The following is a 23,988-nucleotide window of genomic DNA, read 5'->3' as shown; positions in this document are numbered from 1 at the left end:
CTTTAAATGCCTAGAAAGAAATTCAAATCATCAACAGTACTACTTAATACGGTCTTTTCTTGAAGGTTCGAAATTCAAATTGGTCATTGGTTTGGGTTGGTACCGAAAGGGTAACTATCGAGAGCAAACCGACGTCAATCAATGTCAATCAACGACATATGTCAACCACAGAAGTCTGAAACCAACGCTCATATAAGCGCCAGCATTTAGAATTTTCATTTTTAACGTAATTTCCTATTAACGTAAATAAAACCATAAAAGGCGTTTCATAACATTTTATTTAAATAAATAACAATATAGTTACATAGGAATGGAATAAATATACAATATTTACAAGTTATTTGTTAATATCATCTAATTATTGGTGAAAGTGAACCATTTTTCCTTAATATTGACGATGTGTCTATGTACCAATTTGTAGACAGATCGTCAAATGATTTTAAAGCAAAATTTCTTTTACAATTATTCTCTTTGAGATCACTTGTATGTAATAAAGATAAAAATAAATAAGCTTGGTTAAGATTTTGAAGTCTTTTAAGTAGGGATTTTTTTAGCTCATAAATTTGGGTTTGCCGCCAATATTTTAAGTTTCTACCAATTACGGATACAACATTCTCCCTCATATCCTTAAGGCAGGCTTTCTTCTCTGTGATGGCCTGCAAAAATATAAATTGATATATTGAAGCTTTTTAGCTGTGGGAGCGTTCAAGTATTACGTAACGAATTTTGGGAGGGGGGGGTCCTTATGTAAAACGTTACGATGCGGGGCGGACATTACGCGTTATTGTTAATATTATTTTCGACTTTCCAGTACTTTACAGCACATAATGGTAACTTTTAGCTATAAAGAGTCACTGGGTGGTCACGAAACTTTTTACTATTGGGTACAGAAAAACGTTACGGCGCGTTACACGCAGGGGGGGGGGGGTCAATAGTCTCCAAAAATTGTGTGACGTAATACTTGAACGCTCCCTAAGCTAGGTAATCAGTGACTCGCTCAAGGTACGGCTGCAGTGATTTGGTGTCGGTTCACTGAAAGTCTGGCTTATAGGGTGTCTACCCTGTAATTAGGCCTGCAGGTATCCCTTATAGTGCAAGTCTGTTTAAATAGGTATGTACTATAATTACTATATTTATTTATTAACCCTTCGTTACATTAAGAGTACATATAAACACAGGTAACAGAAAACAATTTTTCCAAGTTACCCTCAGTAAGGAAAAATTAAAATCCAAGAAAAAATAACATTACAAGTAACAAACGAAATTATACAATTACTAAACTTAAATCGAAATTTTAAATTTTTTTTTGGTGATTTTTAAAGTGTAGTACTTAATTTTAATTGGACCTTGTCCATCGACAGTTTCAAAACGTATTATCATTCATAAAAAAAAATCCACCCATTAAAATCTTTCGTCCCTTTCTGTCAAATTATATATACCTTGTCACGAAAAGAGACAGATAAGTACTTTTATTACGATAGTGTAATTAGACTAATACTTTTTTTAATCAATATTAACCCTATAAACTAAAACCTATTTTTCCCAAACAATTAGTTATCTGATGATTCGATCGATACATCTTATCCTAATTATATCTATAGATAACGGTCATTTTTATGGAAAAATTTAATCCTCTCTCGATCAGATATAATAGTGATGGCGATAAGGTAATTGAAGTAATATTAAACTTACGCGTACCCGCTTATTAAACAAGTTATCTAATATCTGGCTACCGTCCTGGTCGCCTTTTAACTGTAAAATTTTTGTATGAATATATAAAATTCTCGTGTCACAGTTCGTTCCAATACTCCTCCGAAACGGTTCGACCGATTCTTATGATTTTTTTTATGCATATTCAGTAAGTCTGAGAATCGGACATTTATTTTTCATCCCCCTAAATGTTAAGGGTGGTCCCACCCCTAAATTTTTATTTTTTTATGATACAGCATACAAAAATACATACAACCCTTAATTGTAACCCGATCAACCCCTATTTTTTATTATAGTAGATAGTTGTTTTTTTTTTATATAATAGGGGGGCAAACGAGCTTGCGGGACGACCAAAAAGGGCAGTCTACGCAGCCCATAGACACCCATTTTTAGTGGGTGCGTTGCCGGCCTTTGAGGGAGGAGTAGGCTCGCTTTTTAAACATTTGGAGGTCGTATCTCTGAGGGAAGAGAGGGCCCCCCCCCGGGAGCCGATTCCACAGTTCGCCAGTTCGCAAAAGAAAATGCCTAAAAAATTGATTATAATTGTTTCCTAGGAATATACATGACAAAACGACGTTTGCCGGGTCAGCAAGTATTTGTATGAAAATATAACATATATCTAACAAATTAATTTGCAAATACTACCTACGCTTGCTTATTTCCCTCATTGGGGCATTGGGCAGACATTTCAGGCTTTATTAATTTTTATGTAATTGTTTTTGAAATCAAACCCAGTTAAGTCAGGAACTGTAATAATGATAAAATAATACTAACCCGAATTCGTGCGCACAAAACGAGGCGCACGCGTAAATGCAATGGAGTGGGAAGCGCACGTAAAGACAAAGCTACAAGTCCACTTGATGAGATTCGCGCGTCACGTGGATAGGCGCGGCTGTCCTCGCCGTTACTGAAAAGATTAACCGTCATGAAACTTAGCTATACTCTGATTTTTAATTCCGTAGAATTCTTACATTTCATAAGTGTTGCTACTAAAAAAGTTCTCCACCGAAAAAGGGACAAATTTGACTTATTTGAGGGCAATTAAAAAAATGCTAGGTATTTTTTATGTTTTACCTACAAAAAGGTAAATCTAAATATTTATTTGCTCAAGTGACCTAATACAAAAATAACAAATATTTCAATATTAAGAATAATATATGGAATTAACTTTAATTATTTTATTCTTTGGCTGGCATCACTGCCTACTAATTCCAGGTTTAGTAAACCTTTAAAAAAAAATGTTATCTTTACGTTTTTTACTGTTTGTGATGAAAAGGGACGTAATTATCACTCGCCGTTAAACTACTTTTAATGTGAAGCACCGCATTTAATAAAATGGATACATTAACTAACAATAAAATGTATGTATAGACTCAGATGTTCAGACTCGTATTGAAATTGAAAAATGTGCCCGGCGAAAAAGTTTTGCCTTCACTGACATGAAGGAATTAAAAATCAGAGTATAGAATCGTTACAAACTAGCTAAAACTGATGCGTTTTTGTAAAAATTTGCGATAAAAAAATACCTTTTCCGTGTTTTTGACAAACCATATATGGTAAAAATGTACTAAAAATTAAATAGAAATAGTGTAATAAAATTACACTTTTGCGATAAAAAAATCCTGTAATACTAATTGATCATACCATTTATGAGGATCCAACAAAGGAGGTAAATTAAAACTAACGAAATTAAATTCGAAATATTTTTTTAGCCATATTTTACTCACCGATGTGGTGAAAAGACTAGAATTGTAGGATATGCGCTGGGTGTATAATGCCACGGCAAGTCATGCCTTAACGCATCTATGCGCGCCGCTTGAGTCCGCACCCCGCATTCGTTCAAAAGACGAGCCGCTTCAGAAAGCGCTCTTGTTGTATGACCACTACAGGCCCCTCCGCAAACCGCCACTAGTGAAAGCTAGGAATAATAATTTAATATATTTCAGTCATTTTACACTAATCGGATTCGAAATAATAAAGGAAGTTGGGAAGCCTTCTTTGGCCTAAAACTTTCTTAATAAAAGCAGATATTTTTTCTTACGAAAAGTTAATTCGTGCTGAATTAAAGCAATATAATAAAAACCTAGACTTCGGATTAAACTTACGGTAAAAATTATAATCAGTATATCTAGACTTAGTAGAAGTATATCTAGACTTATAAATAATTACTAACCGAATAGTTAGCACAAACATTATAATTTCACATGGTAATCATTTCATGTCTTCAAATCCGTTATTATTTTGATACCTTTTAGACTTAACTAAAAGCGAAAGAAACAAACAAAGTTAAACACTTACCACTCCAGGCATTCGAATAGTCCTTCTAAAACTCCTTGTTGTAAGATTAATAATATCGAAATCTATTTCTTTAGTTGCAGAGCCGTTTGAGCCAAAATAGTGCGTATGCGCAGCATCCTCAACGTGCGTGCGCAGCGTACGTTTCAGTTGCATCCGAGTGAAGTTAGCTATGAACTCTCGCACGGACTTCGCGTTGTACTCTCCCGACAGTACATATTGGCTCTCGTGCTATAAAAATGCTAAACTATAAATCTTACACGTCCAAACCTACTCTACCCATTACAATAGTTTTCTAAAGTATTCGTATACAATACTATAATGTCAGTTTTTTATAACAATGTCAGCATGCACGGCATTCGAACACAAGCCACTATGCCATCACTGCTCTACTCAAAGTATAACATAATAATTTTAATAACTGCACAATAAAAAGAAATATAATTTTGAAATACCCTCAAAAGTAACTGTTTTTACCAAAGAGTCATTGTTTTATGGGACAGGGGGCAAAACAAATAATGACACATCTACAAAAATCTATAGTTTAAAATATTAAAATAGAAATATTTGTATATTTGTAACGAATAAATCCAAATCAATTTTAAAAATTCATCACAACATATAAAATCCCTAAGTATGTTACTTCTTCATTTCCAAATAAATAGTTATTTATATAAACTTTTAAAGAGGAAAATTCAATTGCCGTGATAATTGTAAAACCTAATAGATACCTTGCTGTCTAATATGACAACCGCCGTCATATCTTTCTTATTTTTCAAGTCAATGCCGAGAGCTTCAGCAAAGTGATAGTTCCTTAAGCTATCCACTGCTAAAATGTTCATAGTGAGGTTCGTTTGACACGCCAAGCCGTGTATGTGACTGATATTCCCATCCACCTTTCCCGGGTTCACTGCTGGGTATAATTTATTTGCGAATCGCAATATGTTACAAGCATGCTTTATGTTCTCTTGTACTAAATTTTCAGGTGATAGAGGATCGTCTTCCGAAGGAAGGATTGTCATCTCGATTCTATAAAGATTTTTAAATACAGATAAATTTATTATACTGAAATGTAGGCCAGGCCATACGGGCCGTTCAAGTATTACGTAAGCACGAGAGGGGGGAGGGGGGTCTTTGATTTTCTTATTTGGTAATTACGTCAACAGTAATAATTTACTTTTTTACACATATTACCCACACATTGTCTATTCTCGAAAACGAAATGCATTTTCGAGGATTCCTACAAAAAATTGATACGTTTATGTACTATTATTTTTGAGAGCTTTGCTTACTTTTGCTGACAAGAGGGGGGGGGGATAAATTGCAGTATGCAAAAGCAGATTGCTTACATAATACTTCAACGGCCCCATATGGCAGTCATTCTTTCATATACCTCATGCTTAAGGCGGAAGTTCGTATTCGAACTAAACTAATTTCCATGACGTTAAATTAAAACCATGTAAGCAAAAGAAAATATACAAATTAAAAATAAAAGTTAGGCATTTTCCTAATTGTTTTTCCTAAGCCGGTTCATTTCGGTACGGAATAAGTTTAAGGAATTAAATATTATGACACTATCTGGTCAATATATTCTTGAAGCCTTGTTGTATGTCCAAAAAAATATAAACGATTTTAAAACAAATGGTGACTTTCACCAGCATAATTCGCGAAATAGAACTAATTTGAGTGTACGACCAAGCAGGCTCCAAAAGATAAACCACTCCTTATATGGAAATTGTATTCATTTTTACAACAAACTCCCAAGCGAAATTAGAGTATTATCACTAAATAAATTCAAAGCCCTTGTTAAACGAAAATTAATCAACAAAGCTTTTTATAAATTTGAGGACTACTTAAATGATCCTAATCCTTGGGATTGAATTGCTCCAGTTAAAAGAATTTGTATGACAATACCTGGCGATTAAAAAGAGTGGCGGAAAGTTTCTTGCCAGTTCTTCTTACCCGCTCTACGCCCTTGACTTGCGAACTGGTAGTAAATGTAAATTTACGATTAATTTAATTTGACGATTCAAAAGTGTACTTGGTTACCCACTTGAATAAAGATATTTTGAGGCTAGAAACTTTCCGCCACTCTTTTTAATCGCCAAGTATTGTCATACAAATTGTTTGAACTGGAGCAAATCAATCCCAAGGATTAGGATCATTTAAGTTTTCCTCAAATTTATAAAACGCTTTATTGATTAACTGCCGTTTAACGAGGGCTTTGAATTTATTTAGTGATAATTCTCTAATTTCGCTTGGGAGTTTGTTGTAAAAACGAATACAATTTCCATATAAGGAGTGGTTTATCTTTTGGAGCCTGGTTGGTCGTACACTCAAATTAGTTCTATTTCGCGTATTATACTGGTGAAAGTCACCATTTGTTTTAAAATCCTTTATATTTTTTTGGACATACAACAAGGCTTCAAGAATATATTGACTAGATAGTGTCATAATATTATTTATTGATACCATCTTACAGTGACGATTAGTGAACAAATAATCTTAGACAATAACAAATAAATAAAAAACATGCTAAAACAATTTAGCCTTACTTACTCCTCCTGTTCAAAATCTTCAAAGTGCTCCTCAAACGTCAAACATTGCTCATAATTTTCATAATTTTTCTCAGCGGCTAATGACTCCAATCCACAGGCTTGAATGAAATCATTTGGCATAAACTCATTCTCGTTCGCACTACCTATTATCTTCGAAACCGCCAAACCTTGCTTTATCATATTAATAGCACTGTTCTTCTGATTTTTCTCGGTCACATTGTTCCAAGGATACTTATTGTTGTGCGAAACTACTTTCTTGTATTTTGAATGTAACTTTTTTATGGGTTTAAATTTGTGTTCTTGGCAGAATTTTAGGAAATTCTTCTGCTGATATAAGAGTCTTTGAATTTGTTGCAATTTCATTAGTTCCATTGTCCATTGGTTTGTTTCGTTGTTTTTGCAATTGTAATATTCCATGGCTACTTCTCGCATCTACGGGAAATATTTTATTAGACGTATTTTAAAGGAAAGTATGATTTGAAGGAAATTGTCCTTCGTGGTATTTTGATGTCATTTATATTTTTACATATATTCTATTATCAAATTATTATTATGAAACCAGAAAGTATAGAGTAGTCTACTTGTCTTTTGTATTATTTTTGAATTCCAAGAGCTCGTGGGTCAAAGATTTTAACATATTAGTCCATAGTCCATGTGCTATAGACACGAAATAAGAATTTGTTTTACTGAAATATTTTCTAGAACTTTCGTTTGTGCCTTCCAAAATCGTGGGTCAAAGATATTAACATATTATAGTCCATAGCCCATGTGCTATAGACACGAAATAAGCATTTGTTTTACTGAAATATTTTCTAGAACTTCCGTTTGTGCCTTCCAAAATATTTATAATTTACGTGATTGAGGCTCGTAAGGGACAACATATAAACTATTTGATATATAGTATATAGTAGATCATAATGCCATCAAAAACATTCTTCTACCGTGAAAATTTGTAATAAGAAATCAGTCCATTTATTCAGTGCCTACATAAGGAACCTTTTGTCTTAAGCTATTACGTAATGAGTTAACCTAACAGCATCTTATAGTGACCATATCAATATTTAAAAAAAAACTTTTGTTTAAATAAAAAAATTGACTCAATCGACAGATTATTTAATCAAGTGGGAGACTTCATGGCGCACGACGGTCATTATAGTGAGTGCACAAATGCATTGTATATTTTCCCTTTATCAAACTTTCTCAGTTATAAGAGTAGCAATTAGTAAGAAAATAAAAAATCTTACCAATGCATATGAAGGTAACTGTTCGTAGAGTGGATTCATAGGCGTAAATAATATCAACATTGGACTGCCATCAGCGAATCGTTCGAAGTTGAAACCTTTTCTCCACATTGGAATAATTCTGGAGACCGGTTGCACGAAATTTTCCAATATCCATGGAACAAGGGATGACTCGTTCCAGGCTTGATTCTCACCATCAGGCGTGTAGTCCTTAAACGAGGAGGTAACAACTAGTAAGGGAGCGTTCAAGTATTCGTCACGCAATTTTTGGAGATTATTGAAACCCCCCCCCCATGTAACGCGCCGTAACGTTTTTCTGTACCCAAGTATAGTAAAACGTTTCGTGACCACCTAGTGACTCTTTATACCTAAAAGTTACCATTATGTGGTGTAAAGTACTGGAAAGTCGAAAATAATATTAACAATAACGCGTAATTCAATCCCCGCCCCGCATCGTAACGTTTTACAAAAGGACCCCCCCACTGCCCAAAATTCGTTACGTAATACTTGAACGCTCCCTAATTCAAGCTATAATAATTTTTCTTGTTGTTTAGTTTTTATTTGTAACAAATGATAAGTAGTTTCAGGTGAAAGTCTCTTTCTCTAGTATAATTCTCTTTCTTCTTTAATGGCACTGTGGAGGAAGGACGGTGTACTGTTTCACCAACCTAAAGGGAGGATCCACGACCAGTCTTACCACTGACTGGACCGAAGATCCCTGTAGCTTAGGTCGAGAACTAGTACATATCCATAGCGGTCGGAATAACTTCGTTAGGGTATGACGTCATCAGTGATTGTAGCCGAAGAATGTAGCTAGCTACACCCCATTATATAAAGATATTTACTTCTATATAATTTACATCTACAACTGGATTTTATTTCGAAACACTATTTTTCTATATGCTGGCTATTATATATTGTTATGTATGGTATGGTAGATATACCAGAATAATAATCATAATTTATCCAACGGAAGTCTCATAACCGAATAAGGAAGATACAAGGCATCTATTTCATTGATATATAAATGCTAGTAATTTTAATAACCGGCAAATATTTACCAAGAATCGAACCTAAGAACTATGACATATACACCATGTTTGCTGGAATGAATATGCTTACTATAATCAGAAAAATTAATTATACCTTAGTGTCATTCCATAACATAAACCTAGCATTTGGAACACTATCAATTCCTAGATCCACAGCCAGTTCTGTAGAAGTGACAACCGCAAAGCATACTTCCCCGATTGTGTCAAACTCTTTAGTTTTTATTGCTGTATTATACCATATGTTATAATATTTTGATGTGTATGATACAGGTGTATAACCAACTGCAACAGCCTGAAAAAGGAAATAAATTTAATGTTAAAAATAAACCATTTATTTATTAAAATAAAACTAAAATAATTGTATAGTAAAGCCTGTAAAAATATACCCAAAATACAACTTAATCACAAAATAATAGTTATATAGAAGTATGTAAGACCTCAACTGAAAAAACCAATAAAAGGTACAGATGTACAATATATAAAAACTAAACTAGGTTGTCTCTTAAACTTGGTTTGTGTGCCTTGTTACATAATAAATTCTAAACCACTAAAAATGTTGCATTGATTGTACATATACCTACCTACCTATTGTGTAATTAGTAAATAAATAAATAAGTAGTAAATATAATATACTCACATCACACATGGAAAGCAAATTAACCAAATCTTCTGTAGACGAAACCCTTTGTAATGGTTTCATTATTAATTCTAAAAAGTTAACCATGCTTTCTGCATTTCTTGGTCCTGGAAAATATTAAGAAAATAATATAAATATGATTTATTACAAACCTTTATTTCATATTAGATGATTTGGTATGTGAAATCCATCTCATTATTAATTTATCAGCTAACAATATAAAGACAGCAGAATGTTTTTCTATTTATAATGTCTTAAGTTAAGTTAATAAAATATGTGTATGCAGAACCTTTATATAATATGCCTCTTGATGTTACAGTGTACACCATTAATATTGGCCATGATGGAATTTTATTATGTTGCAATCTACACTCACTGCCTGGATTCCAACAGTTTATAGCGCTAAAGTGAACCTAAAAGTAATAAAGTTAAGTATTAGAAGCATTTAATAAAACGCTATCTGCATTATGGTTGCCAAATTTTTGTGCTAGTAACATTGCATGCAGGCTTTCAGGCTTTCACTTTAGGCAGACACATACAATGTTTTCATAAAATGGACATAAAGACTAATAATGTCTTAATCATGACAAGTAAAGACATTTATATGCCTCATAGAATGCTTATATTTATATTATACTAGCAGACTCGGCCAAGCGTTGCTGTGGCTAAGGTTATTGTTTGAGAAGTTTGTAAGCTATCCTCTCTTTTAAGTTGGATCAAACTACACACGGTGTGCAAATTTGATTGATATTGGTTCGGTAGTTTAGGAGTCCATAGCGGACAAACAATGTGACACGTAATTTATATATATTAAGATATAATAAACTCTTTAGTCCTGTTTTATAAATTTTATATTAATCCTTTAATTTGTATTAACCACTACATAATACAGTTTTAAACTGGGTAAAAAAAGCTAAAAATGTATCTTACCCTATCATTTAATACACTAGCTGTTGCTTCAAACTCCCCTCGGACATACTGTGACTCTGCATCCCAAGGTGCATAGTACATAACAAATGATATATCTTCCTTGTTAATTAATGCTAAAGCATTACTTAATTGGCCTTTGTACCAATCTTTTACTAAATTTGTATTAAAAAATCTCACAGCATGTGGAACTTTAGATGTACTTGCTGGTCTGAAAATGAGGATTTTAAATGTTATGTGAAATCATTAATAAAATAATTATAATAATACAAAAAAATTTTTAAATGATTTATTCAAATGGGAATTCAAATGATGTATCAATACCTTCTATATGTATCTTTTTATAATAATTATTATAAAATATGATAAGTTAATATAATGTTTAGGCATTACCTTAAGGCACTACTTAATTAAAAAAATAAATGTGTCAAAAAACATTTTACTTAGATATAGTTTTTGATCAGATTATTTTTGGAAAAATAATTTTCTTTAACATATTTTGTTTGATAAATAACTAGGACAAACTCACATATTATGCAAAGCTCCATAGGTAGTAACAGCTAATGCTATACAAAATATTGTTTCCTTGACAAGCATGTTCAAAAATAAGTTGTTATTGTTTTGTTTTGCCACTGGTGAACTATCACCAGAATCTTGTTCATCGCTAGTAACACTTTGTTCTGGTTCTAATGACGTGCCCCTAGAAATATCCTCAGTGTCCACCGTTGGAAACATTACACGTCATTCGTATAGTTTTTCCGAATCACTTATCAATATAGCTACAGAAAAATATATAAGTGTAAATATTCGTCAAATTATCAAATAAGAATCAAAATCGTCATATAATGTAATATACTACCGTACAAAGCCCTACATTTGTAATCAAAATAAAAGGAACTATAGGTCTACCAGGATCTGATGGCAAAAAGGGAAAAAAGAAATTGATGCTAGTAATACTGGGGAAATTGGAGTAAAACGTTTTGATACTTTTTTTTCCTTATAGCGGCTGATTCTGTGTGTGATACATGCAAATATAAAAATTTATCCAATGTGGGGTTTGAAATTTAGATGAAAACTCCAATTACTCTGTTCATGAGTTTATTAATTAATTAAGAACTTGAAAATGGTTCCAAATACTGCACATCCATAAAAAAGTCTTCAACGAAGTATTTATAATAAACCTTTCCTCCTGCATCTCAATTAACCGATCTTGTTCTATGAACTGATTATCAATTTTTATTACATGTTCACAAGATTTTCGCCATTCATCGATCCCTATTTGAGAGAAATAAACAGTGTACAACTCATTTATCTTGTTTCTGATCAATTCTAAATCAAAACTATCCAAGTTTATTTGTAGTATAAGAAACCCCTGAAATAAACCAAAGTTTAGTATAAGTACATAATATAATACACACGAAAAATCCCATAAACCAAACTATCAAGACGTGTCATTCCTATTAACCAGTCAACGCTTGCACATGGCTCAATATCGATGATTGTGTATGTTCTGCATCTTGTTGACCAAGTATTCTTTGATAAACATTGAAAACAATATGTCTTGCTTGCGATCGAAGAGTTTTCTTCGACATTTTCATCACTTTTTAAAGGAAATTTGAAGCCAAACCAAAAACAATTCTTCGAAATTTCAGTTGACAGATGAAAATTTTCTTTTATTGCCATATGTAAATCGCTAATTTTTAATTTTTTTTTTTGCCATCAGATTCTGGTAGACCTATATTTATTTACGTCATTAAAAATTACAGTTCCAATTACATCCTTATTATTTGCAAATGTAAAACACAGATGTAATTTGTAAATGTTCTTTCTTTTTTTTTCCTTTATGGCTCTGGCACGGTTTGTTCATTAGCCATAAATGTTCTTTCAAATTCAAATTCCAAATTCTGTCAATTTAATAGTGCGTTTTCCAATTACAGAGCATAATGCGACTCAGTGCCGCACATTGCCGCATAATGCTGAAGCTTAATTGGAACGTGAATTAGTTTTCAAATGCATCAGCAGAGTACGCTAAGTCAGTGTTGAAAAACAAATGTTCTGAATAGAGTTAGCATTTAGCAACCTCATTAATGTATAAATTATGTGGTTAACAATAATAATTGGTTGAAAACTTTTTACGCTTATTTTAATAATCAAATTATTTCATTAACATTTTTTTACTGAAATAAGAGAAAACCTTTAAAGAATATAAGGTTTTAACAAGCTAAATTAACAGTAAAATATATAGTTTCATGTAAGAAGTTTACATCATTTACGTTTTGAGTATTTTTTTTTAAATGATTTCTAAAAAAATTATATACTTTTTCAAAACCATTGCAATGTTTACAAGAGTATAAACCTGTAAAATAAATTTGTTTACAGATCCGAATTTTAAAATAAAATTGTATTCTTATTTTAAATGTGGAATATAAAAAAAGTAACTATTTATACCTTCATCCATACTTATATTTATTTTTTTTAGCAGTTTGAAATAACTTTAATTAGTTTCAAAATCTACGACGAAACAAATTTTTCAACAATAAATAATATTTACTAACGAAAGTTTCGATAAATGCCAACTTAAAGAAAAACACTGGTCATATTTCTGTCACTGTGTTGGTATTTATTGCGAGAAGCACGCGAGAGCATTAGCTTTGAGAGTGCTCAATTGTGCGAAGCGTTGCTGTAGTTGGAACATTCAACGTTGAGCATTATGCCGCATAATGCGCTCTAGTGCTGTAATTGGAAAACGCACATCACCTCCTAACGGGAATTCGTCAAATTACGAAAATGAACCCTGTGAAACGCCGTGCTGTGTCGATTCTCTTACCGCACAGACTCTATTAAAACTTTATCTATACCTTGAGGCTTGAATACACATATGACATAAGTGTCAACTAACGTCTGTTCTACAGTCTACTATAACATTAACCATAGTATTAAACTCTTAGAATCTGTCGTATTTTAATCTATAGTGCGAATGTTGTTTCCTATTTTGCGTTGCGTTTTGTGAAAATTATATTATTAAATAAACTAAGTTCGCTCTAATTAGGACTTGTTACCAATTAGAGATAAGAATTTTCAAATCATAATTTTCTAGGTGATTTTCTGTTTGCATTGATTCGTAATCTCAAATTAAACAAAACTTCCAATAATTCAGTGACTAACAAATAGTCATGGATTCTACACAGAAATTAGATCCTAATTCAATAGAATATTGGAAAGAACAGGCATCTAATTTTGAACGAAAGTGAGTACACTATAGAAACAATATTGATTATAGAATAAAACTTAATTTCATACTTTATTATTGTTTAGAGCTAATGAACTACAACAGGAATTGGATGAATATACAGAAAATTCTGCTCAACTCGAAAGAGAATTGGAAGCCTCCCTAGGACAAGTAGAAAATCAGAACAGAGATCTGGAACGCCAAAACCAAAGGCTTAAAATGGAAATAGAACAACTTAGGGTAAGTGAATTACTGAACATATTAAAATAATGTTCTTGTTGATTTCAAGGATTTTAATGCAGTTGTAGTTGGTCATGAAACATTATATATAATTAGTGATGTGCAATTTTGTTTTCATACACACTCTTCTGAACCTAATGTTTAGTATAGGACTAGTCCTCCAGCTTTTGTGGTAAGTGCCCAAACAACATAATGACACAATCACACAATCATATTATGACATTGGGTGGTTTTTGTAAGTTACCTAACTAGAAATCATAAAGAAAGAAATAGTTTAATAGTTACTTACCCTTTTATTTTTTCTTCAGAATAAACTAGATAGAAGTCAACATGAGACAAATGCCTTGGAAAATGAGTTACAAGCATTAAAAAAAGAAAAGGAAAAACAAGCTATTTATGTAAGAGAAATAGAACAAAAAAATGATGATTTAGAAAGAGGACAAAGGTATAATAATTTTAACTTACTCTTTAAAAAATTGTCTGAATGTGTTGTTGATATAATATACAAAAAGATTAATAATGTTATATTAAAGTTACAGATGTATTGATTATCCTGTTATTGGTTTTGGAGTTTAATCAGTTAACTATTTAAGTAATAGTATGTCATTGATATGTAAAATCAGTAAGTGAACAATTTAAATTAGTTGAAACTTTTCACAGAGTCATATCAGAATCAGTAGCATGTATAGAACAACTATTAAATCAAGCATATGAAAGAAATGCAGTACTGGAAAGCGAGGTGGATGAAATTGAGAATCTCAGAATAAAATTGCAACGTGCAAATGATGAAGCAAGAGGTATATCTTGTTCTTGATTTACTTGAGTCTGGACTAGGGCCTATTTATTTTTGGCGTTGTTCTAATTGGTTATTGAAAATGGCATTAAAAAAAATTCAGTGAAAGTGAAACTTCTTTAATAGATAAATGTATGAAATTCTTATATAATTTATATAGCTTTAGTTTTTTTTTGTTTCTTTCAGTGTGGTGTAGTAATGCTTTTAACTGAGCTTGATTCCAAAAAAAATCCTAAGTTTTTTTTTAAGAAAAAATAATTGTATTATTTATTATTTCATAACATGTATCATAACTTACTTATCTGACACCAACATAATATATTAATTTATTTTTCTAAAAAGTATTGTAGCTACATTATTTTACAGTATTTTTTAAACATTTTGTTTGACATATTTCTAGATCTTAAACAAGAATTAAAAGTAGTAGAGAAAATACCTACACCAAAGAAAGAAGATAGTGCACCAGAGGTGTGCAATGGCCACACTACTGCCCGAGCTCAAGTTGAAATTGAGACACAAACATCTATAGCATCTCCCCAAAGAAGTGAGCTTTTGTCATTTATAAATTTAGTGCTAGCAACTGTTGTTTAATTCGTACATTTAAATAACTAAACCTGTTCAGATTTAGTTCAACATCAATCATGCATATGTAAAAATAAAGTCATTTACAACATATAGGTACTATACTTTCATGTAAACAACAGACCCCTGATATTTCCATGGCTTTTATATTCTATCAATCTCTATGTATATCCTCTATGACTTTAAAATATTTTATTTCTTGTGAAAGTCTAACCAATCTTTCATCATATTGTTACTCATTTAATAGGGGAAATAAATGGAAATGCAATGACTCCATCATCTAGAGTGTCAGCTATAAACTTGGTGGGCGATCTTCTTCGGAAAGTGGGGGTGAGTAGTAGTAAATCTTTAGCAGTATTTTGCACTCTTATCATTTTAGCAATTTGGGTATTCATTTTTGGAAGGCATATCGCTATTGGTGTTTGTCTTAGTTAGTTTTTACAGTGAACCTTTTTATTATTATTATTCAAAAATAATATTTTTTTATGATTTGAATTTAAATAATTTCATTGTCCTTGTATAGTTCCTAAATTTGAATTGATATAACTTAATTGTGATATTTCAATGTGCTTCAAATTATTTTATTTTAAGTATTGTTATTTGTTAATATGATTTATATTGTGTATTTGTTATATTTTTTATTTATTGTTGTATGCTTTTTATATATAAGTTAATAGTAAATATTTACTTTATATCCCTTTATTTTTATTTTGTACATAAAATGGAAATATGTATATAGATTTCAGTATCTAGAACAACTAGAGGTTGTTACGATAGTAACGTAAAGCAAACGGTGGTAATTTCACTGCGCCATATTGATTTTTGTGCTTATTGTATCACGTCAATACATTGTTAATAATTATGTTTTTCTTATATATATCTTCTCGATAGAATGTCCATATATGTATTTATTGAATTAACTATGTTAGGGTATTTTGAAAACAAAAGTAGCATTTTGAAATGTATATATTCTCAAATCTTGTTTGCAAATCGATAAAATAAATTCGCAAACGAAACGTGATAACGACCGAATATCGAAACACATTTCTTTGGAACCATTAATTTGCCATGTATTTAAACAATCTCATTGTTTTGATGAACATGATAACTGAATACACTAATTACATGTTCAATAAAGTTTTTGTTTATGCAGCTAATGTAATGATTCAATTTTAATTTTTATTATATTTTTGCCTATAATCACTATTTTTACGAAAGTTTATTGCAAGTATTCAAAGACATGTAGTGTTGCTTTTGTTTTCAGCGTCATGTATTATATAACAGCTTATCCGTAAAACGTGTAACTCGTAGTTTAGCTGAGCTAATTTTATTTTGCATGGTTGTGTACATTGTAGTGCATGGTATTTATTGCTTGCAGCTTGAGAGGTTTCTTTGCCGCGAATGTGGTAAGGTCAAATGCGCGTGTTTCACCGAGCAAAGTTCTCCACCTCACGAGTTCGTTGATCAAAAGGAATCAGAGAATTCAATTGATTCAGTTGAATTACGGAAACCGGATTTAAAACCGCACATAGAGACCAGACAAAGGTGCTCTGATCAACCATTTCAAAGGTCCATACAAAACGATGGGAAGCTACGAAGATCCTTCATAGTGCGGTCCAGAGAGGGACTAGAAAATTTCTTGAACTTAAAGAAAGGCCAAGAGAAAGAAAAAACGAATTTACAGTTTTGATAGCTTTATTTTTAGATATGTATTGTACAAATGGTGCTCGTTAGATATTAATTCCGCATAAGAGGGTAGTTGTGAAAATGAATTAACATGAAACCTATGTATTTTATTCTTCTTGTTAAACGAACATATGTTATCCTAAAGTACTATGGTGTAAACCAGGAATTGATTTTTAAATGTATTTTAACGTACTATGTACATCACAATTTCGTGTATATTGTATTTTTGTAAGTATTGTTAATGTAGAGTAGACGTTGAGGTGGAGGCTTTTGCACCTAACTTCATTACTAATAACATCATTCATATGTAATTTTCTTCATTGTAGGCTTTGGAATCAAAGTTAGCATCGTGTCGTGGTACGGTTAGACCTAAAGAGCATTCGCCAAACTCAGCTTCGGAAGTGAATAAGGACTACAGGTGTGTACTCAAGAACTAAGACTTGCCTATCTCCCGGTTTTTTATTTTATAGTATCATACTATATATGAAAGCTTTGTACTGTGATCGTAATCACATTTCCTTACTATTATCTGTGATGATAATATAAGTTATTTTCGGCCTACCCACCGTTGACAGCCACGCTTTGCTTTGTGACGTCACGACCATCACAATACAGGCAAGTCGATATCATACCTAAGGGCAAACAATTTTCGATAGTCTATCATTCAGATATGTGTAGGAATATTGTATATTTTTTATCGGAGGTTTTATGTAAATAACATAGTACTATGAAATTGTTAGCACTAATAAAGTTTACGATGTGATCGATAGTTCCAATAGTTTTACGGGTAATGGTAGGTTCGGTAAAGGTATTTTCAAAAATATTAAAAAATTATCAATTCATAACATGTATCAAATATTTTCTTATAAGGTTACAGTTCATTTTAAAGTAGGATTTTTAAACTTTGGTCGTAACTTATTAGTTTTTCCGTAAAAGAACTTTTCTAGAAATAAATAAATAGATTGTATAAGAAGAGATTTTACTAAAATTAATTTACGAGCGTCGTTAGACGGTGCTATGCAATAACAGTAACCAACCGTTATTCGTAAAATGTATATAGGGATTGAAATTAGTAGATGGTAGTTTCTTTCTTGAATGCAATCATTATAAATGGTTACCTTAATAGATTTACTTTAGCGTCTTAGCAAAAATTCAGAAATGCTCAACGTTCTTGATAATCTTACAGGTATTTTTTTGTGACTAACATCAGTGAATACTAAATTAATTAACACAATCGTTTTTACATTCCTAATAGCATGGATTAAGTTGACTTTCTTGCCTTAGACAATATATAACATGTACAAATTACTGCATTCGTTACGGCAGCCATTTAAATAGAAGTGATCTGAATTCTACTAGGCATAGTCAAATAATTATATTCTTTTATTTGTATCGATTCTTAAGTGCTATTAAGTTATATTTAAATACTAGTTCTTATTTAAAGTCGGTTACTACTAATTTCGTGGTTAATTGAAACGTGTTGTTTCGATGAATTTTAAGATGATTTTGGATAAATGATGTGGTCAAAAAATTTAATTCCTATGTCGAAAATTGTATGTTAATTTTCACTATTGTTAGTTTGTAATAACCCAGTCTAATGCGAATAGTAATTATTAGCATTTATATTCACGTGTGGTGACAACACAATTTATATTTTTGTGCGGAAATAATATCAAAGTATAATAAATAAGTTCTGGCGTATGTGTTTTATTTAATTAAAAATATGGTGTATCATTCCTTTTATATTATTTGAATTTTCGAAGTTGGTGTATCAAAGATAGCATGTTTGTTAAAACTATTATGAGTCTTAGTAAAATGTTTTTGTACAGACCAAGTTTTCGTGGACACCAATACGATACGTTCCTTTTCACGTAGAAAAGGTAAATAAATATAAACATTTATTTAAAATATTTTCAGTAATTCTATTCACGCGATTTTTTTACGTTAACTATTCTATTTACGTATTGTTCGTATTTTACAATAATAACAATACTTAATAACTCTAATACTATGTCTAAACTTATTAAGGTCGGTTGAGAAATTAAACTTGGGTTTGAAATCACATTTTTTTTATTAAATCAAAATGTCTCCAATTATACTTCATTTATTTATATTCATATAATTTGCTTTCCCGTGAACACGCTTGATATAATATTAGTCCATTCCACATCCTTCGTTATTTCAACTGGAGGTTTAAAATAGTTCATGAGTTTTTTCAACGGTTTATTAAATAATTTAATGTTTAGCATCAAATGCGATTCGCTACTCTGCTGCTCTTCAATATATATTTCTCCTGAAACATGTATTTAAATCAATCAATTTTCGATGCTTTAAAATAAATACTGGAAAATGAAGATTTATAAAATAATTCCAACATTACCAAGCAATTCAATTAAAAGAGAACTTTAAATACTGTTTTATAATATTTGAAATTCTAGAATATAGGCGGGAAACGAGCCATAAAATTCAGTCACCCCAGCCCATAGACACCCATTATAGGTGCCTTTGAGGCTCTCTTTTAAATAGAGGTCGTATCTCCTAGGGAAGATCTTTATCGGGAGTCGATTCCACAGTTCGCAAAAGAAAATGCTGAAATAATGAAGTGGACCGTGAAACAAAGTATCATAATCATTATATAAATTTTTAATTACCTGCCAATTTAGGTGAGCGTGTTATCCATAATATAATAACATATAACGGTAGTGTTTGCACGAAGTGGATCAGTCTAGCCAAGACATACTGCGCTAATAGTGATAGCACGCGAAACTATAACGTAGAATATTATACAATTTATGAAGAGTTTGTAGTACTAAAAACTCACTGAAATTGCTTTTAGAAAATCGCATCTTGGCCTCTTGCATTTCCTGACTTGAGTTCATACACGTTAAATGGGTAAAACAATTCAAATAGAAAAATACTTTCGGTAACTTTAAGCATGCTATTCTCAATCTGAGATCGGTCAAACCCCGGGCGGAGCACCAATTGAATTCTCTTTCTAGGCACGTAATGGACGTTAGTTCGATGGATAAAAGAAAAAAACATTGTGAGGATACCTACATGTTGTAGATGCAAATTGACATGTCAGGCTAAGAAGACTTACTTGCCTATAAAACAAATTTAACGACCCATAGAGTAGGACCAGGCCACTGTTTTAAGGAATTTATAAAAATACAATAGTACGACCGGCCCGTAAATCTTGAAAAATTATATACCTAAACCTTCTTCATTTTAAGATACAGTCAAAACCGTTTACGACGATATCGTTTAGAACATACCGGTTATATTGACCAAAAGCATTCTATTTTCTTTGGTACTTAATAACAGCGTCATCGGTTTTTACGACCAAATATCAGTAGTCCCTTCGATGTCGATAAAACAGATTTTGACTGTATTTGATTTTATTGTTCCCAGACATGACGTATTTATATAAAAGCTAGACTAAATATGGTGTCATTGACATGTAGGCATTATCAAGCTTTACAATTTTCCTCTAGAACTCAATCATATCTCTCATCGTTAAAGCGTTTGAAAAGTTTTGGAGAAAGTCTTTTACTTTTTCGGTTAATAGCTTAAAACAAATAACGCTTTCCATTGGTAAAATAATTTTTAAAAGCAACTACTACAACTTATGAACTATCTCTTTATAAAATTAGTAAGTATAGATTATTATTATTGCTAGCAACTTGATATAAATTCACATTATGACGTGTTTCTTGGTGAAATACCCATTTACTTACCATTGTAAAAACAATGTAGTACATAAGCGTTGTAGGCAGCAGGAGTAATAATATTGTAAAAGCTACGGTTCCCACAAATAGCTCCTGATTCGTGTATTCACATGAATCTATGCAATTTCTTAATGGATTGTACTTTCGTCCAACAAATAACCGTAGCATAGCAGTGAGGCCTGATATTTGTATGTTGAATAGTCTGAAGAGAAATAAATGTTGTTGATTAATGAGAACCCTATATTTATACGTACGTATAAATATATAATAAACACTAAGTTTTGACACTGCAGTGTTGGTCTAGTGGCTTCAGCGTTTCTTCTCTCATCCCTGAGGTCGTGGGTTCGAATGACGGCCACCAAAGAAAACGTCGTGAGGAAACCGGCATGCCTTAAAAGTCGAGGGCGTGTGTCGGGCATAGAAGGCTAATCACCTACTTGCCTATTAAGAAAAAACAAATAATGACGAAAACGGATACAGAGGCCTAGACTTAAAAGGGCTTTGTTATGCTATATGCTATGCCAGCCAAAGATTGAAATATATTTTTATTACTCCGAGAATTGGAGTCAGTGTTTTGGCTCTAATTATTACTATTAAATAAAAAGTACCTATTAAAATGTATATTTCTATTTACCATTTGACTAGACGCGCGTATCAACCCTGAGTGAGTATGAATTCAGAATGTATACAAATTTATCTATGTGCAATTTTTTTTCATAGAAAAGGGGCAATCGGGCAGGAGACTCACCTGACTTTAAATGACACCGCCTAACTTACACTGCCAGAAGTGCCGCAAGTGCGTTTGTCAGTACGCTCCTTTCTTTTTTCCTTTTGAAGGTCCCTAAGTGGAATTGGTTCGAAAGCAGATCTTAAAACCCAAAATCTACTAATATAAAGAAAAATTATCAAAATTGAAACACAAATATCTGAAGCCAAGACCAATGATTGTAATTTTATTTTTGATTTAATTACCTTGCTGCATAAACATAAATGCAATATGAATGAAATGTTGTTACACACAACATATCTGATATAATAGCAGCTTGGAACGTCAGTCCTAAGTAACCCAAGTATTGATAAATATGCAATATTAAATCCAATCGTTCACTTGATACATCTGCAATTTCATAACGCTTCATTATATAAACATAACTTCCAATGTTAAACTTATACTAGGTGGCACTGAACATTAAATCTGCCAGTTAGCCATGAAAACTTTTGAATTTGGAATACAGAACTCTGGCTATGGCTGGTTCCAATTGGGCATGGAACGATTTCAACACAGACAACTTCGAAAAACCAATAAAAGTGATAGCAACTTCTACATTAAGTTTTTTAAAAGATTTATAGCACATAAAAGTTACACATTTATTTTAGTTTTAGGGTATATTTAGTAAGCCTTCGATTAAGATGCAAATTAGAGAAAGACAATTTTTTACTGAATCTGGATATTACCTATATATATTATTATTATTATTTTTCTTATTAACATCAATTATTCATAACTAACATACCATTTATAAGCATAGCATTATCATACTATAAACTTTAATATTGATAATAGTTCTCTTTTCCTGGCATAACACTTAAAGTGTTGTACAGTGAAATGATTTATTAATACAATAAAACTCTACTCACCCAAAAACAACCACCATAATTCCACATGGTATGAGAAATATTTACCCAGCATTTTATTAAATGCATTATTCAACTTTAATCCTGCTGGAGCTCCCATTAGCCATTTTAGTAGTGAATACATAGAGTTTACCAATTTCTGGAAAACTTAAATATATTATTACCTATATTAGTCATAATGAGGCTTAAAGTGAAACCTAATTTAAAGTACTACTATCATTAATTATTAACTTGAAAATATACTAATTTGGGTTAGTTGCAAATGATATTTTTATAAGAATATGAAATGCCAATTTTTATAAATAGTTATTGTACATATATCTTATAATTTAGGGAAAATTTTGCTGAGATTTTACTGCTGCATTAACATTTAAATTCTTGTTATAATTAAATTAATAATACTATAAATGAAAAGTACAACCGCCTACCTCTAAAATTCCAAGTAAGAGTACACCAATTTCTTTCCTATCGTAAAATAATATTTCCAAGATATAATAACCCAAAATAATATCAATAACTAATGCTAAAATATAATTTCCTTGTTTTATTGATATCTGGAATTTAGAAAATTATGTTTAAAATTTGTGCATTAGTGTTACACATAGCTTGGCCAGATTATGTGTGGTGGTTTGGAAATCAAATAACTTTTAGGAGAATTCTAAAAACTAGGTATTTTTGTGCAAGCTTTTAATTTAAGCCTGCACACAATACCCCTGATACATATGTTATTTATAGCTAATGTGCAAAACATTTTAATAACAACTTAACAGGCAATTATATCATATAATAACATACTTACTTTTTCCTTTTTTCTCAATGTATTTTTTAACCAATTTAATAAATTAATACAGTTGAAAATATGTTGAATAAACATTGAAGAAGAAAACATATGTGGTATTCTATATTTAGGTGCATACTCAGCAATATTTTGAGGATAATTGCTTTTTCTTTTAACTAATTCTCTAACATACATAAGTTCTTTGCAAGATACATCTAATGTTTCTGAATTGATGACTTTGTTAATATCATAACATATAAAAATAAACTTGCAACCTTGAATTACTTTACCATTTAGGACTAATTCAGTGACCCTAGGATTAACAGAATCATATAAACAAATTTTATTTTTAATGTTTTTGTTCATTAATTGTGATGGTTCATTACGGAAATAACCAAAGATAGTGGTGTCATCATCAGCTGATAATTTCTCATCTAGATTCTGCTGCAATTCAAAACTCTCTGTGAAATAAATATTGCAATGGCACTTGTCGTCTTGGGTAATGTAACCTTTTAATAATGTTTCCTTGCCATTCTGAGGCAAGTTAGGGATAAGAACCTTAAAATATTCCATTTTTGAAGGAAACAATGTTTGTAAACAATTCAACCTCTAACGAGTTGAACCTACTCTAGGCCGTAAAATCATGTTCTTGCTGTTTAAAATATATTAAATCAGAATAACATTTCATATCAGGTATTTGGAAAACAATTTATTTTGATATATTATCTTTATAAAATATTCTGAGGTCTCGATTATGCTTTAGCCCTTATGGATTGAAAAATGAAAACTCGCATATTCCGTGACCTGTCATCGACTAAGGCCGAGTTTTGTTATTGAATATTGACATTTTGTATGACATGTTTGTATAAAGTTGTCATTGTATTAACAAAAGTTTTA

At 31.4% G+C, this 23,988-nt stretch overlaps 3 protein-coding genes across 8 annotated transcripts; 1 reads left to right on the top strand and 2 right to left on the bottom strand.

Moving 5' to 3' along the window:
* Window positions 1-260: 260 nt before the first annotated feature.
* LOC125057228 (thioredoxin domain-containing protein 11) lies at window positions 261-12,276 on the bottom strand. 3 transcript variants are annotated; one of them, XM_047660785.1, is made up of 14 exons: window positions 12,160-12,276; window positions 11,280-11,319; window positions 10,950-11,199; window positions 10,424-10,631; window positions 9,783-9,906; window positions 9,494-9,600; window positions 8,951-9,148; window positions 7,808-8,014; window positions 6,565-6,995; window positions 4,737-5,034; window positions 4,009-4,236; window positions 3,438-3,628; window positions 2,485-2,617; window positions 261-656 (listed from the first exon to the last, which is right to left on the bottom strand). In XM_047660785.1, the coding sequence occupies exons 3-14, from the start codon at window positions 11,153-11,155 to the stop codon at window positions 351-353; spliced, it is 2,637 nt and encodes an 878-aa protein (XP_047516741.1). In that variant the 5' UTR covers window positions 11,156-11,199; window positions 11,280-11,319; window positions 12,160-12,276; the 3' UTR covers window positions 261-350. The 3 variants fall into 3 exon arrangements, with proteins under 3 accessions (XP_047516741.1, XP_047516742.1, XP_047516743.1); XM_047660786.1 differs by lacking the exon at window positions 12,160-12,276 and having other exon boundaries at window positions 11,295-11,317; XM_047660787.1 differs by lacking the exon at window positions 12,160-12,276 and having other exon boundaries at window positions 11,285-11,303.
* A 1,096-nt stretch (window positions 12,277-13,372) lies between these two features.
* Window positions 13,373-18,651, top strand: LOC125057567 (nuclear distribution protein nudE homolog 1). Of its 2 annotated transcripts, none has more exons than XM_047661339.1 (7): window positions 13,373-13,667; window positions 13,736-13,889; window positions 14,198-14,334; window positions 14,550-14,686; window positions 15,083-15,226; window positions 15,512-15,594; window positions 16,643-18,651. In XM_047661339.1, the coding sequence occupies exons 1-7, from the start codon at window positions 13,594-13,596 to the stop codon at window positions 16,952-16,954; spliced, it is 1,041 nt and encodes a 346-aa protein (XP_047517295.1). In that variant the 5' UTR covers window positions 13,373-13,593; the 3' UTR covers window positions 16,955-18,651. The 2 variants fall into 2 exon arrangements, with proteins under 2 accessions (XP_047517295.1, XP_047517296.1); XM_047661340.1 differs by having other exon boundaries at window positions 13,376-13,667; window positions 17,277-18,651.
* A 385-nt stretch (window positions 18,652-19,036) lies between these two features.
* LOC125057566 (phosphatidylinositol N-acetylglucosaminyltransferase subunit Q) lies at window positions 19,037-23,894 on the bottom strand. Of its 3 annotated transcripts, XM_047661336.1 has the most exons (7): window positions 23,113-23,894; window positions 22,742-22,867; window positions 22,317-22,452; window positions 21,651-21,795; window positions 20,688-20,880; window positions 19,602-19,716; window positions 19,037-19,243 (listed from the first exon to the last, which is right to left on the bottom strand). In XM_047661336.1, the coding sequence occupies exons 1-7, from the start codon at window positions 23,662-23,664 to the stop codon at window positions 19,065-19,067; spliced, it is 1,446 nt and encodes a 481-aa protein (XP_047517292.1). In that variant the 5' UTR covers window positions 23,665-23,894; the 3' UTR covers window positions 19,037-19,064. The 3 variants fall into 3 exon arrangements, with proteins under 3 accessions (XP_047517292.1, XP_047517293.1, XP_047517294.1); XM_047661337.1 differs by lacking the exon at window positions 22,742-22,867; XM_047661338.1 differs by lacking the exon at window positions 23,113-23,894 and having other exon boundaries at window positions 22,317-22,460; window positions 22,742-22,849.
* Window positions 23,895-23,988: the final 94 nt, after the last annotated feature.

The sequence above is a fragment of the Pieris napi genome, chromosome 16 (genome assembly GCF_905475465.1).
Source record: "Pieris napi chromosome 16, ilPieNapi1.2, whole genome shotgun sequence".
Classification (NCBI taxonomy): Eukaryota; Metazoa; Arthropoda; class Insecta; order Lepidoptera; family Pieridae; genus Pieris; species Pieris napi.
This window is presented reverse-complemented; position numbering and strand designations above follow the sequence as displayed.

Excerpts from the sequence above, each read along its gene's own strand:
- LOC125057228 (XM_047660785.1), bottom strand. The coding sequence starts at position 11,155 with ATGTTTCCAACGGTGGACACTGAGGATATTTCTAGGGGCACGTCATTA. Across the intron at positions 6,996-7,807 it reads AGTTACCTTCATATGCATTG|ATGCGAGAAGTAGCCATGGA; the intron begins GTAAGATTTTTT and ends TATTTCCCGTAG. Across the intron at positions 2,618-3,437 it reads CTAGTCTTTTCACCACATCG|TAACGGCGAGGACAGCCGCG; the intron begins GTGAGTAAAATA and ends TAATCTTTTCAG.
- LOC125057566 (XM_047661336.1), bottom strand. The coding sequence starts at position 23,664 with ATGGAATATTTTAAGGTTCTTATCCCTAACTTGCCTCAGAATGGCAAG. Across the intron at positions 22,868-23,112 it reads CATTGAGAAAAAAGGAAAAA|ATATCAATAAAACAAGGAAA; the intron begins GTAAGTATGTTA and ends TCTAAATTCCAG. Across the intron at positions 20,881-21,650 it reads ATTTATGTTTATGCAGCAAG|ACTATTCAACATACAAATAT; the intron begins GTAATTAAATCA and ends ATTTCTCTTCAG.
- LOC125057567 (XM_047661339.1), top strand. The coding sequence starts at position 13,594 with ATGGATTCTACACAGAAATTAGATCCTAATTCAATAGAATATTGGAAA. Across the intron at positions 13,890-14,197 it reads TGGAAATAGAACAACTTAGG|AATAAACTAGATAGAAGTCA; the intron begins GTAAGTGAATTA and ends TTTTTTCTTCAG. Across the intron at positions 14,687-15,082 it reads TGCAAATGATGAAGCAAGAG|ATCTTAAACAAGAATTAAAA; the intron begins GTATATCTTGTT and ends ACATATTTCTAG.